This window comes from Telmatherina bonti (assembly GCF_933228915.1).
Source record: "Telmatherina bonti genome assembly, chromosome: 21".
NCBI classification, from domain to species: domain Eukaryota; kingdom Metazoa; phylum Chordata; class Actinopteri; order Atheriniformes; family Telmatherinidae; genus Telmatherina; species Telmatherina bonti.
The window spans coordinates 22,619,825-22,633,224 of NC_136630.1; the positions used below are offsets into that span (position 1 = coordinate 22,619,825).

Sequence of the window (13,400 nt, forward strand, 5' to 3'; positions counted from 1 at the left end):
CACAAAAAATAGATATGTTAATTTTGTCAAAGTGGCAACAAGAAAAAGAGTTGCTTCTGGTCACCACATTTCAAACTTTACGTAAATTGTAATCCTTCATGGGGATGTTGCCCGTGTCTTTATGTCTCACGTGTGTGTGGTATGAATTTTTCGCATTCCTTCAACTAGTTGTTGCGTTGAAATTATCCATTTAACCCCGCTGAACCTTTCGCATCAGCGGAAAAGCTAAAATGACAACTTGTGGCTTCCCACAAAGCCATGTCATTTCACATTTTGAACCAATCACAGAACAGTTATCAGACTCTAGACAAAAATCAAGATATGCTCAGATGACGAGTCAAAAGCTTTGAGAACCTTCTGAACCAGGGTTACAAAAAAAAAGACATGTTCTTGGAGAACGGTTTTCTCTATCTTATGGAGTATGTACAGGCCTTAAGTCCATGTATAAATTTGTGTTTAACTGTATAAGAGCTAAAATCAGATTGTGTTTGGATGACAACTAATTTTCTGTAAAAAAGAAAAAAAAAAATGGAAAAAGAAAAGTAAACTTTATACTTGTTTCATTTGGTTTCTACACGTTGACTCTTATGTTAGACCAGGGGTAGGCAACTCCGGTCCTCGAGTGCCACAGTCCTGCAAATGTTAGGAGTTTCTCTGCTGCAACACACCTGGCATACGTCAGACCTTATTAGCAAACTGGTGCAGAGTTTGATATCAAACTCTGCACCAGTTTGCTAATTAGCCATTAATTTAAATCAGCTGTGTTGCAGCAGGGACACTCCTAACATTTGCAGGACTGTGGCACTCAAGGACCAGAGTTGCCTACCCCTGTGTTAGACTGATGTGTGTTGGTGGTAAATATTTGCCATTGAGCAGAGCATAACTAGCTCTTTGGGATAATGTATGTTCAATGTTAAATGCACATATGCATAAGCATGAAGCCTTGTTATTGGTGTTCATGCATGTTTCATTAAGTTTTCAGAAAGCTTGTGAACATGTACATAAATGAAGCCATACCAGCTGAAATTGTGAGGGCAGTGCAGTGGAGTTTAGCTAACGTGCAACCAGGGAAACCAACAAAGAAGAAGAAAATCATCAACATTGGGGAATTCTGAAGAGAGGCTGTATGAAGGTATAGGTTAGGACAAACCCATCTACCTGTGAACTCCAAACTTTGCACTGCCCTCTAGTGGATGTATTGTCTAACTACCATACAAATGTAAAGCACGGGAGGAGAATGAGGCCAGTGGTATTTGAAACAAATGTACGCATTTATGCATGTAAAGTAGGTATAAATGAGTCTTTATCCTCCTTTTGTTTTAAACTAGTCTAACCAGCTGCTAGCTATAATGTCTTCAGGAACAGACAGAGTGGTGTCTAATTTAACATTTAATACTCTGAAAGAAATTAAATATTTTCCTAAAGGTATTGCTTCAAGATAAATATATCTTAAGGATAATTATCAATCAGCTTTCCACATAAATGTTAAAATTTCTAACAACTCTACCGTTTCAGCACACAATCCATTTACTTAGTGTCCATGTTCAGAAGTGGTGGAAAAAGTTGAAGTTCCATTATATCTCATTACTCATGTACAGGCATCTGAAATGTTTTAAACACTGCCTTCTTAACATAATGCATGAACTATCTGCGAGGAGTGTTTGCTAATCACAGGTGTACCCTTTTAACCTTCAGTTTCAAGCATGCGAAAGAGGCAAAATTGTTCACTTGAGATGATTCTGACAAGTACAACAGTTACTACGTTTAGCATTTCCTGTCATCTCCACGTTTTAATTTCAAGCTTGTCGGGAATGTGCAACAGCATGCTTCTTTTCTTTTCATTTTCTTTTGGAGGAACGTTCTGATGCACGGAAAAAGACTCAAGCCCCTGAAAACACTGACAGTCACAGTGTTGGCCTCAGACAACTGTCATATCAAATGTCACTTGTCCTTGCTCCGAGAGCCAGGTCCCCCAGCGTAGAAAAGAAATCCTCCATCTCCTTCTCCAGGAGACGGTTGCGGTTTTCGGCATCCTCTCGTGCCCTCTCAGAATTTCGCAGTTTGATCTCCAGCATGCGTTGTTTCTTCCTCTCCTGTTCCATTTCTTGCTCCAAACGCTCCATCTGGGCACACAAAGCAGCGCTGGACTCCTCCAGTCTGAAGGGATACAGCACAACGGAGATCAAGATAAATGATGGCAGAAAAGCTTTAAGAATTTTCTGAAATATTATGTTGATTTTTCCTACATGAATGTCATTTTTGTTGCTGAAAGGCCTTCTGAGTAGTCTGAAAACATGTTTGTATTGGTGACCCATTGCTGCATTAATGTAAAGACAGTAACAATCAATTTATGTGATGTATACTTGCTACTTTTTTGCTTTTATCATGTAACGCTTGTAACCATATTTATGTAAATTCTAAGATCTATTGCATCACTTTATGGTATAAACTATAAAATCTTTGTTTATTATTGCAATCTGACGTTTATCTTCTTCCCCCTGGTGGACACTTTTTGCACTACAATAGTCCAGACCTTTTTTTTGTCTTTGTTTTCACATTTTGTTAAAGAGCGCATTTATACATCCCCCCCCCCCCCCCCCCCCCCCCCCCAAAAAAAAAAAAAAAAAAAAAAAAATCGAAATATTATTCTTTGGGTCAGGTGATAAAGGATTAACCTCTTCTTGATGAGGCCTATTTTTTCTGCTCCACAGCCAAAATGCAATACCAAAAATAAATCAAGTATATCTGCACAACTGCAAGTGCTGTATATGTATAATCTTGGTCTAAAAAGAAAGCTGAATCAGCATATATATTTTACTATGTCAAAATAATTTCACCTGGAAAACAGTACTTTTGGATTTAAATGGTTATCTCCTCCTAAAAGAAAACACATTACTTCCAGTGAAAACCAGAAGACAGCAGCCCAGTTCATCTCGGAATGAGTCAAGTAATAGGAACTGTGCAGCAATAGAAGGTAAAAAAAAAAAAAGTGAACCTGTAATATTTTCCATGTTTCTTAATAGAGGTGTTACATAGGTAAACATTTCAGGAACCCATCAGCTGATGATCATCAACTCCTTCATCAATCGAAGAAAATCAAGGACTCGACCTCAAATTTGCTTTAGAAACATCAACAAAGAGAGGAGCCCCAGGATAGTATATCATAGGAAAAGTGAATATTTCTCTGTAAAACCTGTTTCATCGTCATGGAAACTACCAGCACCTTCATTTATTTCAAAGGAAGAGTCGTGAGAGAACACATTAGCAACGTCAAAGGTAAGACATGATTTATAATTAGGTGAATTTTTTTCTTTGTTTGCAACTCTGGCTGCTAACCCAGCGATAAGACTTCTTTGTAATCTACAAATTACAGGAAAAATAGAATTGCTTGGGATTTAAATTGAGTTTTGCTTGGATGCCAGTGTTTGGTAGAGTCTTTTAGCTGAGTTTCTCCCTGACATCTTGGTATCATACATGTTGGATTTAATACTCCCTAGCATGTGCAAAGACCTTTGTAACGTATGTTTCTTGTGCTGCCTCTGTAAAGGCGTCTCTCATCAAGAAGAGGCCAATTTACACCCTGGTTTACTAAAAAAAAACATGGCATGACACCTTTGGAATGCAAACCTTTGTACCTGTGTGAAAAAAGGGGTCAGGTTATTGCAGCTCTTCTTGTCTGCAATAACACACACAGAAAAATATAAAATCTTTGAAAATGGCCTCCACAGCATGTTGCACAGTGTGTACAACAGCAATGCTGTGAAGTAAAATTGGTTTACTCCACAGGTTTCTACGCTCTTGGACCTGTGGGAAAGTGTATTCTTAGTGCAGAAGTCTTCATCAAACATTTTACTTATATAGACTTACTTTTGAATCCTGGTCTCATATGTTGACTTCTGTTTTCTCAACTCATCCTTAAGTCCCTCTACCAGGCTACTCAGCGTTAAGTTTGTCCCATCTCCATCCTCGGTCATGATGATGGACGGCACCCCAGCTGCCACGTTCCCATTCTCGCTGCACGCCGCGCTGCTGCTGCAGAGTTCCATGGCTTCACAACTGTCCTGCTCAGAGCTGGGCTCTGTCATCATCCCTCCATCCCTCTCTCTTTCAGCCTCCCTCTGGCTTTCCATCCACTCCCCCTTTTCACCACCCTCTACCCCACCCTCAAAGTTCTGGTGCGTTGAAGGATCTCCACCGGAGTCAGGCACAGATATTTCGCAGGAGGAGGTAGACCACGGCGTGCTGGAGACACTCGGAACGCTCCCCATGCTAGAAGAGGAGGTGACGTTGTCGTAGGTGGACAGTCTCTGGGACGAGCCAGTGGAGTCGCGATCACGAGTGGACCGCTCACCTGATGATGTGCGCCGGTGTCCCCTCAAGGAGGATAAGCCATTCATCAGCCAGTTACCTCCCCCGCCACCACTGGTTGTATCTGCCACTGAGCCAGCAGTGTTACTTTGCTTAGCTTGCGGCTGGGAACGAGGCGCTGAGGAGCTTTTAAATGAATATTTCCAGGAAGGCATGGTCTTGGCTTGTTTACTTGGACTGACCACTTGCTCTCCTTTTCCTGTAGAAGACCCAAGTTTTGGTCCAGTGTTCGGGTTGGGGGTCTGGGTGGTAGCGACGGCTGCACATAGTTTGGCATCCAGGGACGAGGCACTGCTGTGAAGTTCTTGGTCAGTGTTGGAGACCGGGCAGTTTTGAAGATCCTCCTCAGAGATCCAAGCTCCTAGGCTACGGTGTTGGAGCTGATGTCCCTGGACAGGTACCTCAGACTGAGGTAAAAGTGGTCCTTCCTGGTCCCTCTCTGAGTACAACCGGTTGTGTTCCCTTATGAGGACTGTCATTAGATGCTGGACCAGAGAAGTTCCTGGACAATGTAAACCACATTTAGGCACAATGTTTGGTCAACTTTAGCTACACAATATGTTCAGTGGATAAATTATCTTTCCATTTTACATTCTTTATGTTGTCCTACCTTCCATGATAGTAACTGGGTCCTCCATCTTGGGTCGAAGAATGTTTGGTCCGAATACTGTCGCCAGGTTCTGGACGCTCATCTTGTTCTCATTGCTGTGGGACTGGACCTCATCTAGAAATCTGAAGCAAAATAACTGTGTGAAAAATTGGAAAAGAGAAACATCATTAATTATTTTGATTTGGAACCAGAGCGGCGTGAACATACTTGCATATGTACTTGAGGAGACTGTAGTTAGGCAGAGGTAGAGTGCTGACTTGTTTTCCAAGTTCCTGGATCCCCTGATGTGAAACACATTAAATAAATTATTCTATGCATAATGGAGCACAAATTATACACCATTGAAAAGTAATCTGCCTCAAACCTCCTCCTCATCTTTGGCCAAAAGCTGTGCACAAGTTAGAAAGTCTTCATATTTGGAGAAGGGGATAACCGGTTCAGGCAGCTCTCGTAGGTACAGCTTCAACAAGGACGCCACCGTGTGGACGTCTGTATTGCTGCGGGTTAACACAAGAAGAGAAAGAAAGAATAGGATAAAGGACATCATGACTGTAAATGTTCAGTATCAAACAAATATTCCTTCTCTCCACCTGTCAAACAGAGGCTTGTCTCCGCAGTCGAAGGCCTCCTGCAGGTCTTTAACCAGGTTGGCCTGTCCTGGCATCCGAAAGAGACCCTCTTCATCCAGACCCCTCTCTCTGATGAAGTCCACGCACTGCTCCACCAGTAGGGGTGCTAGGCGGGGGCCAAACTTCTTCTCGTACTGCACTGTGTCCTCTAGTCGTTGGCCGAATATGCCTGAGCGAATGAAAGACATAAAAAAGTGGCAGTGAAATTGCTTTTTCAAAAGTTTTCTTGCTTTTTAGAGAGTTTTTCTGTGGATATAACCTAAAAACTGAAAAAAATATTTTGTTGTTTTTTATGTATTTATTGTATTATAGTAATTTTCAAACAATTAGAGCAGGAGCCACTAAACCTTGCTGAACAATTTTGCTCAGTTTTACATATCAAATATGTAAGAAATGTGTAACTTTGGGCAAAATTTACATAATTATTAAGTATATTCCTCCTTTTTGCACTATGGAAGCTCTTACGGTAAAAAAGAAATAGTCATCATTAAAGAGTTATTTTAAATAGTGCATCCTAAGCTGTAAACAGCATCATAATTACCTGCTGCTAATTACCTGTTGATGGGCTGCAGCAGTCGCAGCTGGCTGACAGCTCGCAGTAATCATAGTATTTCACCGTACAGGAGCTGCACGACAGCAGAGAGCGTTTTTCATACATCCCCAGCCCACATTTCATGAAGTTAATCCATTTCGTGTCTGGCATTTGACTAGAGATCTGCCAGATTAATCGTTTATTTCCAAATTCCTGCACCATAGAAGCAGGTTTAGAAAGTGACGATGGCAGAGAGAGCAGACAAATGTGACCGGCTGCAGACGAGGGTCAGTGTGCTGACTGCAGTGTTGCTCTTAACGACAGGCCTTCAAGTTGGCGACAGATCTATTCTGGATTTAGAAGTTAGAAACAGATGCCTCGAGTCTGTAAATCTGAGAGGGAGGCTGGAAATATGACCAAGCTGCAGTGAGGAACCACACAGACAGCAGCTCAACACTGTTGTTGATGTCACTGTTAGCGGTGGCCTCACACCTTCAGTCTGAGATTACTGAGTGCATTTAGGATTGATTTACTGCCATGCTCCTTGTTTGGATGCTTGTTTAGTTTTTTAAACTTTAAATATAACATGGTTGAGAAAAGCTATAGGATTTGGCCGACTAAACTAAAGCTTAGCTAAACATGAGCTGAGTTGATGCTATTGAGCTAGCTTCAATTAACAATTTATGTTAGACCTTTATGTAACCCATTTGATTTAATTTACACTTATTTATTTACACTTCTTTAAAAGTATTTAAAGAATCTGGGTGAAAAAAAGAACACAGTTAAGCTAATTTATCAAACCACCCTAACTGTGTTAGCAGAAAAAGGTTAACTAGCTTGGTAGAAATACAGACAAACTTAAAAAGCATTTAGAGGCCAGCTCTCTTCGGTGATATTAATACATATTAAATGGTGCCTTTTATTTATATCTAACATATCAGGTAAAAAGTTTAAATTGTCCAAAAATCCCACTTGACATAATGAAGCTTGTCTGGAAAACGGTAAAGTATATTAATCAGTCAGCACACAAATACAAGGAAATTTATAGCTACAGCACATATGTAACATAGATAATTTTAAATTAATTCAATTTAAACTTGATTTTAGGATGAATTATAATGATCCAATGACTCACTGGGTTTGCCTAAATGAATAGTTAGTAAAACAAGAAACAGACACAAATCCCACAAAAATGGACAATATTCTGCCCACTCCATGGGCATAAAAATACTTAAAACCCCCAAAATATTAAAGAATGTTCTGTTATCATGATATTCTATGATATCATTAACAGTATGTAGACTTTGCTCAAGTTGTCAATTAATTCGTTAGTAATTAAAAAGGTAAAAAACAGTTTACTTCTTTTGTCACCAGATGGGCTTTCTATGAAATTTCTAAAGTTTTCTGTAAATTGTTTATAAATTGAAGATAAAGAATTCAGGTCACTTAATAACCTGCAAGTGGTGACACCGCTTTTTGCAAAAACGACTATAAAAATTTGGTTTGAATCATTAGTAAACATTTACAAAAATTGGTCACTAGTTTCAACGCCAAAATAGTGACAGTTGAATGTCAAACTTGAGGCTGGTAAATGTTAACTAACAGGCATTTCTACTCTTCCTTTTACTGAATAATGTTGCAAAGTTTATATTTCATATCACTTGAAAGGAATTTAACTTAATAGCTTTAGGGTTAGCATTAGGCTAAAATGAATTGATCTGACATCTTGGTTAAATATAAAATCTTATTGATGAAGAATATTTTTTCTGCTTTTTCTGCTATTTTTTTCTGACTTTAAATAATTAGTCTTCTAATGTCACACACTGTTACTCTACATTTATGCTCCTATTAATATAGAACTTATTGTAACCCAACACCTTGCTGTTCAGCTGCGCCCTGTGAGTTCCCAGCCAGACATGCCTGCATTTATTTCTGCCTTTCTGTCAAGTTCACAGGTCTGACAGTCAGAGCAGACGGGGTGACAATTATCGGCAGGTCAGCTGCTACATTGAAACAAGACAGACCTTGTTTAAAAATACTGGATTCAAGTTTTTACTGATCAATACCTAAAACTATTAGCAGCTCTTCCTCAATTACTGAACTTACAGCAACAGTGGACTGGAATAAACTGACTGCAGACTCTGATCGCATTTCCCCAGTCAGGTACAGCCTCTCAAGACCAGGAATAGAGACTCCCAGGCTGAGGTAATGAGACACAGAAGGGATAAGTGCTGCAAGTTACTGATACAGTAGATTACACACGGACTCTTGTTTCAAATATAGTTGGGAGAGCTCTGAAACCTACAGGGCATGAAGGAAATGAAAACTTCCCAGCTTAGGGAGGCATGTTTTCAAAACTTATTGGCAAAGATATTTGAGTAACGTATTTTTAAAACTGCTTTTTGGTGTCTTTTACACAAAAAGAAAAATAAAACCTGAAATAGAAACTACCTCAGTCTTTATTATTAAAATCTACAGGTACACTGAACTGAAATAGAAACCCGCTGATGGCCCACAAACCACTGAAGGATCATAATCTTTCTGTGTGGGTAAAAGCAGTCACATTCCTCATGGTTCAGTTCAAAGGTCTGGGTTTACCTCCTCCGAAGGGCGCCCAGATGACCCGCCGTATGGCCTTGACCCAGTCATCCATGTCTGTCTGGGTATTCGCCATGAGCAGGAAGGATTCATGGCTGACAGGGGCCCGGTCCTTCTCTCCTGTTCCACCTGCAGGGGGAATAAATAAGGGGAGTGGGTGAGCTCAATGGAGACGAGACAAAGCTTGAACTTGATCCAGTGATTTTTATGTAGAAGAGTTGAATTTTGTTTTTCTCTAAGAAAACTCAGACAAAGTCTATCATATAACTTACACATTAAATTAATAAATAAGAAAATAAAAGTTGTAAGTTTTTTTTTGCCTTTGATTAATGATTAATTTATATAAAGTATTTCGCTTTAAATACACTTTTCTGTTATTCAGTATTATAATCGGGATTATATGTGATTTTGCAAATTAAGGAATGAGGATGTCTTCCTGTGTGATGGTTCTGTGTTCAAGAATGTTAATGTTAGTCCAGGTTTCAACCATTCAGAACTCTGCAGAGCACTGAACTTAGTTAACCAAAGATGGAAGTATTACTTTTAAATAATGTTTCCTTATTGGTTTAAACCAGTGTTTCTCAAGTTTTTTTTTTTCAACATTGCACCCATAATTTTTCAGTCAATTACTTCCCTAAACCAGGGCTGTCAATTTTCATTTTATTCCAGGGACCACATTCACTATTTGATCTTAAGTGAATTAGACAAGTAAAATAGCGGTATTACGCCCCTTAAGCACATGTTTCCTTTACTCTAGTTCAAAGAAGTACAAGCACATTATCAATACGTATAAACATTTCAAGCAACCTGAAATTTCTGCAGAAAAATAAACGCCGCCTCATCAATGTTTTGCCTCAGTTACACGCTCACATAAAAATGATTGAACTGGTGTGCAGCAGGCATTTCAACACTAGATGGTGCAGAAGTTCTGCAGAGCGAACTCTTGTATATGGCTTGTTGGGACTTCAGCTTATTTTTTTTATTTTGCACATTAACACAATAACTGCACACATGTAAATCACACTTTATTAGAGACTGAAATAAAAAAAGCACAATGAGGATTGTGAGGTTTAGATAATGTTTTCATGCATCAAATACTTGTCAAAAAGGACAAATACGTCTTATTATTTTGACCTCATTATCTTTTTGTATTCATGATAACTCTCATCATTTTGAGATTACATCACTTCCCTGGTGGTGCAATGTGCCCACAGTCATTGTTGTCACAGTTATTTAGCTCTAAGAGGCGAAACCAAATATAAACAGCAGTGCTGTAAAGCTAAGGGTCATTGTCACCCACCTTTTCAAAGTCACACTGTCATGATGAATTGCCTCTCTCTGTCTCCCAATACCATGAAAGCATTTGAAATAATATAGTATTAATTTGTACAACAGGGTCCTTGAATTTTTCTGGAAGGAAACGAAGCTAATTAAAATATGGATTTAAAAAAATGGGCAGAGACTTCGGCATTAAAGAGCCTTGAAAGACCAACACTTCCTCATCAGTTAACCATGCACTAAGAAGAAACAGTGATGCTGCTAATTCAGTCCCAACAAACAAGAAGGCATCAGAACTTCAAGCCTGGATTTACGAACAGTACAAAGATCCTTTTTGCAACCAATTAAGATAACACCAAGAGCAGCGTTAAACTGAGGTGTCCTCTCAGAGTCCCTGTGATGAATCTGATTGTAGTCCCTCCACACAGTCATCAGACAGCCTGACATTTGAGCCTGCAAAAGAGGCTGAATGTTTACAGCATGAGCATGTCTGCATTCACTGAACATACAACCCTGGAGAAATACGGCTGCGCCTCTTAAATGTCAAATGGCTCTCAGATGCCACTGAATGGGAGATAAAGACTGGAAAGAAAGCAGAGGAGAATACAGAAGAGTAATCTTTTTCCTTTTCTGATGTCACTTTTTTGAGCGTTAAAGAACAGTCAGATTAAATGATGCATGTTTGAGGCTGATGATTATCACTGGTTTAAAGAGGCTACACACTGCTTCCTGAAAAACATACTTTATAACTCAACCTGTTCCATTACTCAGTTATCAGGAAGCCAAAGTTTTTGCCACATTTGCTGACCAGAAACTAAAGCAAATGCTAGTTTGAAGTATCAGCTAACTTGAGGTAAGAACTAGCTTAGCGGCTAGCTTAAGGTAGCTGTTAGCAGCTTAGTGGCTAGCTTACGGTAGCTGTTAGCAGCTTAGTGGCTAGCTTAAGGTAGCAGTTAGCTTCAGGCAGTATGAAGCTTAAGATGGCAACTGGTTTAAGGTAGCTAGCTTGAAGCAGCTTAACAAACTAGCTAATATTTATGTTAACAGAATTTGGTGGGGCAGTGAATGTCTTGGTGATACCAAAATGTGTATTACAAAGCAGACAATAAATTGGCTTTTTTGGTTTAAAGATTACAGCTATGGTTTTATCATTTTCACCACTTAAATTTGGGGCGTTAATGCAAAGAAATTCTGCAAAAGCAACAGCTTGCTGTGAAAATGTCAACATTATATATTGATCAGTTAAATGTAATTTTATAAATATTTGAACAACACACATTTATGAACATGTCATCTCACGCCACCTTTGAAGACAAATCAGTCCAGTTACAATGTAATTCAAACAAACCATTTATAAGATGCACAGCAGTCCTGTTTTTAATAAATGTGGCTCACACTATCCAAAGAAACCAAAAGATTATACAGAATCTTTTTATCAGTTCAATCCTACATCTTGGGGCTGGGCGACACCGGATATGCAAAACTCCCTTTTAGCTGGAGAGAAAATTCTCCAGTAGACCCTTTTGTTAATGTTGTATTTATTGTGATACCACCATTTTATATTTGAGAAATTCTTGAAAGTATTTTCAATTAATATCTTTTCCATTGGGCTGCATGGTAGTGTAGTGGTTAGCACTGTGGCCACACAGCAAGAAGGTTTCTGGTTTAAACCTTACCTGGGAAAGGTTCAAACAGTGACTTTTCTGTGTGGAGTTTGCATATTCTCCGTGTGTATGTGTGGGTTCTTTCTGGGCACACTGGGTTAAAAAAATGAATGGATGGATCTTTTCTATTTAAACTATAAATAAAGCAAACTTGTGACACAAACATAATTATCACATATGTAACAACGGGGTTACGCAAAAGTCAAAAGCAGGATGTCAGACTATGTAGTGTCAGCTCTGAGGCAATATATATATATATATATATATATATATATATATATACATGTGTGTGTGTGTGTGTGTGTGTGTGTGTGTGTGTGTCTGCTTGCAGCCAGCTGGATCTTGCCATGGCCTCTGACAAGAAAGGATCAGCACTAAATCCAAAACATATAGTGTTGCATATCTCCTTCATCGTCTGTTTAATATTCCTGTTACAAATTAAGTATTGCTGAGGAAAAGCACCCTATCAGCTTATTATGTAAATGTCATTTATTTGCTTTCAGAGCTACCTTCTTATTTTGTTGCAGAGATTCAACAAGTTATTGGAAACATTCTCAGAGATTTGCTCCATGTTGACATGACTTATTGTCAAGTTTAATAACCAGTTGAAGATGATCTGAGATTTGTGATACAATGCATTATCCTACTGGAAGTAGCTATCAGGAAATGGTACCCTGTGATCATAAAGGGATGGACATAGTCAGCAGCAATACTAGGTAGGATTCAATAATGCTCAGTAGGTACTTTTAGGGATCAAAAGAGTGCCGAAAAAATCCACCAAATCATTACACAAACCATTACAAGGCTGATGGATTGATGCAGGGAAAGCTGGATCCTAGCTTTTACATTGTTTCCACAAAATTCTGACCCAAACCTTTGAAAGTGCAGCAGCTGAAATTGGAAGTCATTCAAGCAAAATCCAATCATCAGGTTCTGAAACATTCAGAGCAGTTCATCTCATAAAACCATATCACATTCAAAGTCACTTAAATCCCCTTTTTTCTTTCTTATCAAGATGCCCAATTTGAACTTCAGCTGGTTGTGTTTACCATGTCTACACGTTAAAATGCATTAAGTTGTTGCTATGCAATTTTCTGATTGACTACAAGCAGTTGAAAAGCTTAAACAGGTGTACCTATTAAAGTAGTGAGAAACACACCACCACTCACATCTCAGGGGTCAGAAGATATGATGGAAAAGTATAATTTAAAAATGAGTTTTCATTTATCCAGCAATATTATCGTTAGCATGACTATAATGTTATTTAATTATTTGCATATGTGCATGTTTTTGCATCAGAAGTAAAACCTATAAGCATAAATTAGTAACCACGGACATTTAGCTGTACTTGGTGCTCTTTATTTCCACAGAAATACTTTTAAATGAATAGAGGATTGTATGCTCTTCTTATGCAGCAGCAGCTCAGGGTTTGGTTGCTTTTGGTGTAAAAACTAGCAGAAGGGATAATAACGTGCAACAGAAAAGTACCATGAAACCACACTGTCTTATGGTTACATTCTTTTGCACAAAATGAACAAATTTCAATCTATTATTTAATTATTAGGCATTGGATTTACTGTAGGTACATGTGTGCCAAGCTAGTTAGCTTTTGACCCACTATATCCAGTCTTTATGCTAAAATAACAGAATTTTCTTCAGCACTAGCTTCCCAATAGGCCTTCAGAAATAATATATATATATATATGAAAAAACCTTTTCCA

General features: G+C 38.7%; 1 protein-coding gene across 2 annotated transcripts in view; it reads right to left on the bottom strand.

Annotated features, from left to right (window-relative positions):
- Positions 1 to 863: 863 nt before the first annotated feature.
- Positions 864 to 13,400, bottom strand: part of arhgap22b (Rho GTPase activating protein 22b) — a gene marked incomplete at its 5' end in the record, with an annotated part of 36,281 nt that continues 23,744 nt past the window's right edge. Inside the window, 7 exons of one of the 2 annotated variants that reach the window (XM_079261404.1) lie at positions 864 to 2,157; positions 3,868 to 4,870; positions 4,979 to 5,100; positions 5,186 to 5,259; positions 5,343 to 5,475; positions 5,569 to 5,776; positions 8,738 to 8,866. In XM_079261404.1, the coding sequence (XP_079117530.1) occupies positions 1,935 to 2,157; positions 3,868 to 4,870; positions 4,979 to 5,100; positions 5,186 to 5,259; positions 5,343 to 5,475; positions 5,569 to 5,776; positions 8,738 to 8,866 (1,892 nt within the window). In that variant the 3' untranslated portion in view covers positions 864 to 1,934. Of the gene's footprint in view, positions 2,158 to 3,867; positions 4,871 to 4,978; positions 5,101 to 5,185; positions 5,260 to 5,342; positions 5,476 to 5,568; positions 5,777 to 6,162; positions 6,275 to 8,737; positions 8,867 to 13,400 lie in introns of those variants that run through there. The other variant, XM_079261405.1, reaches the window with a different exon arrangement.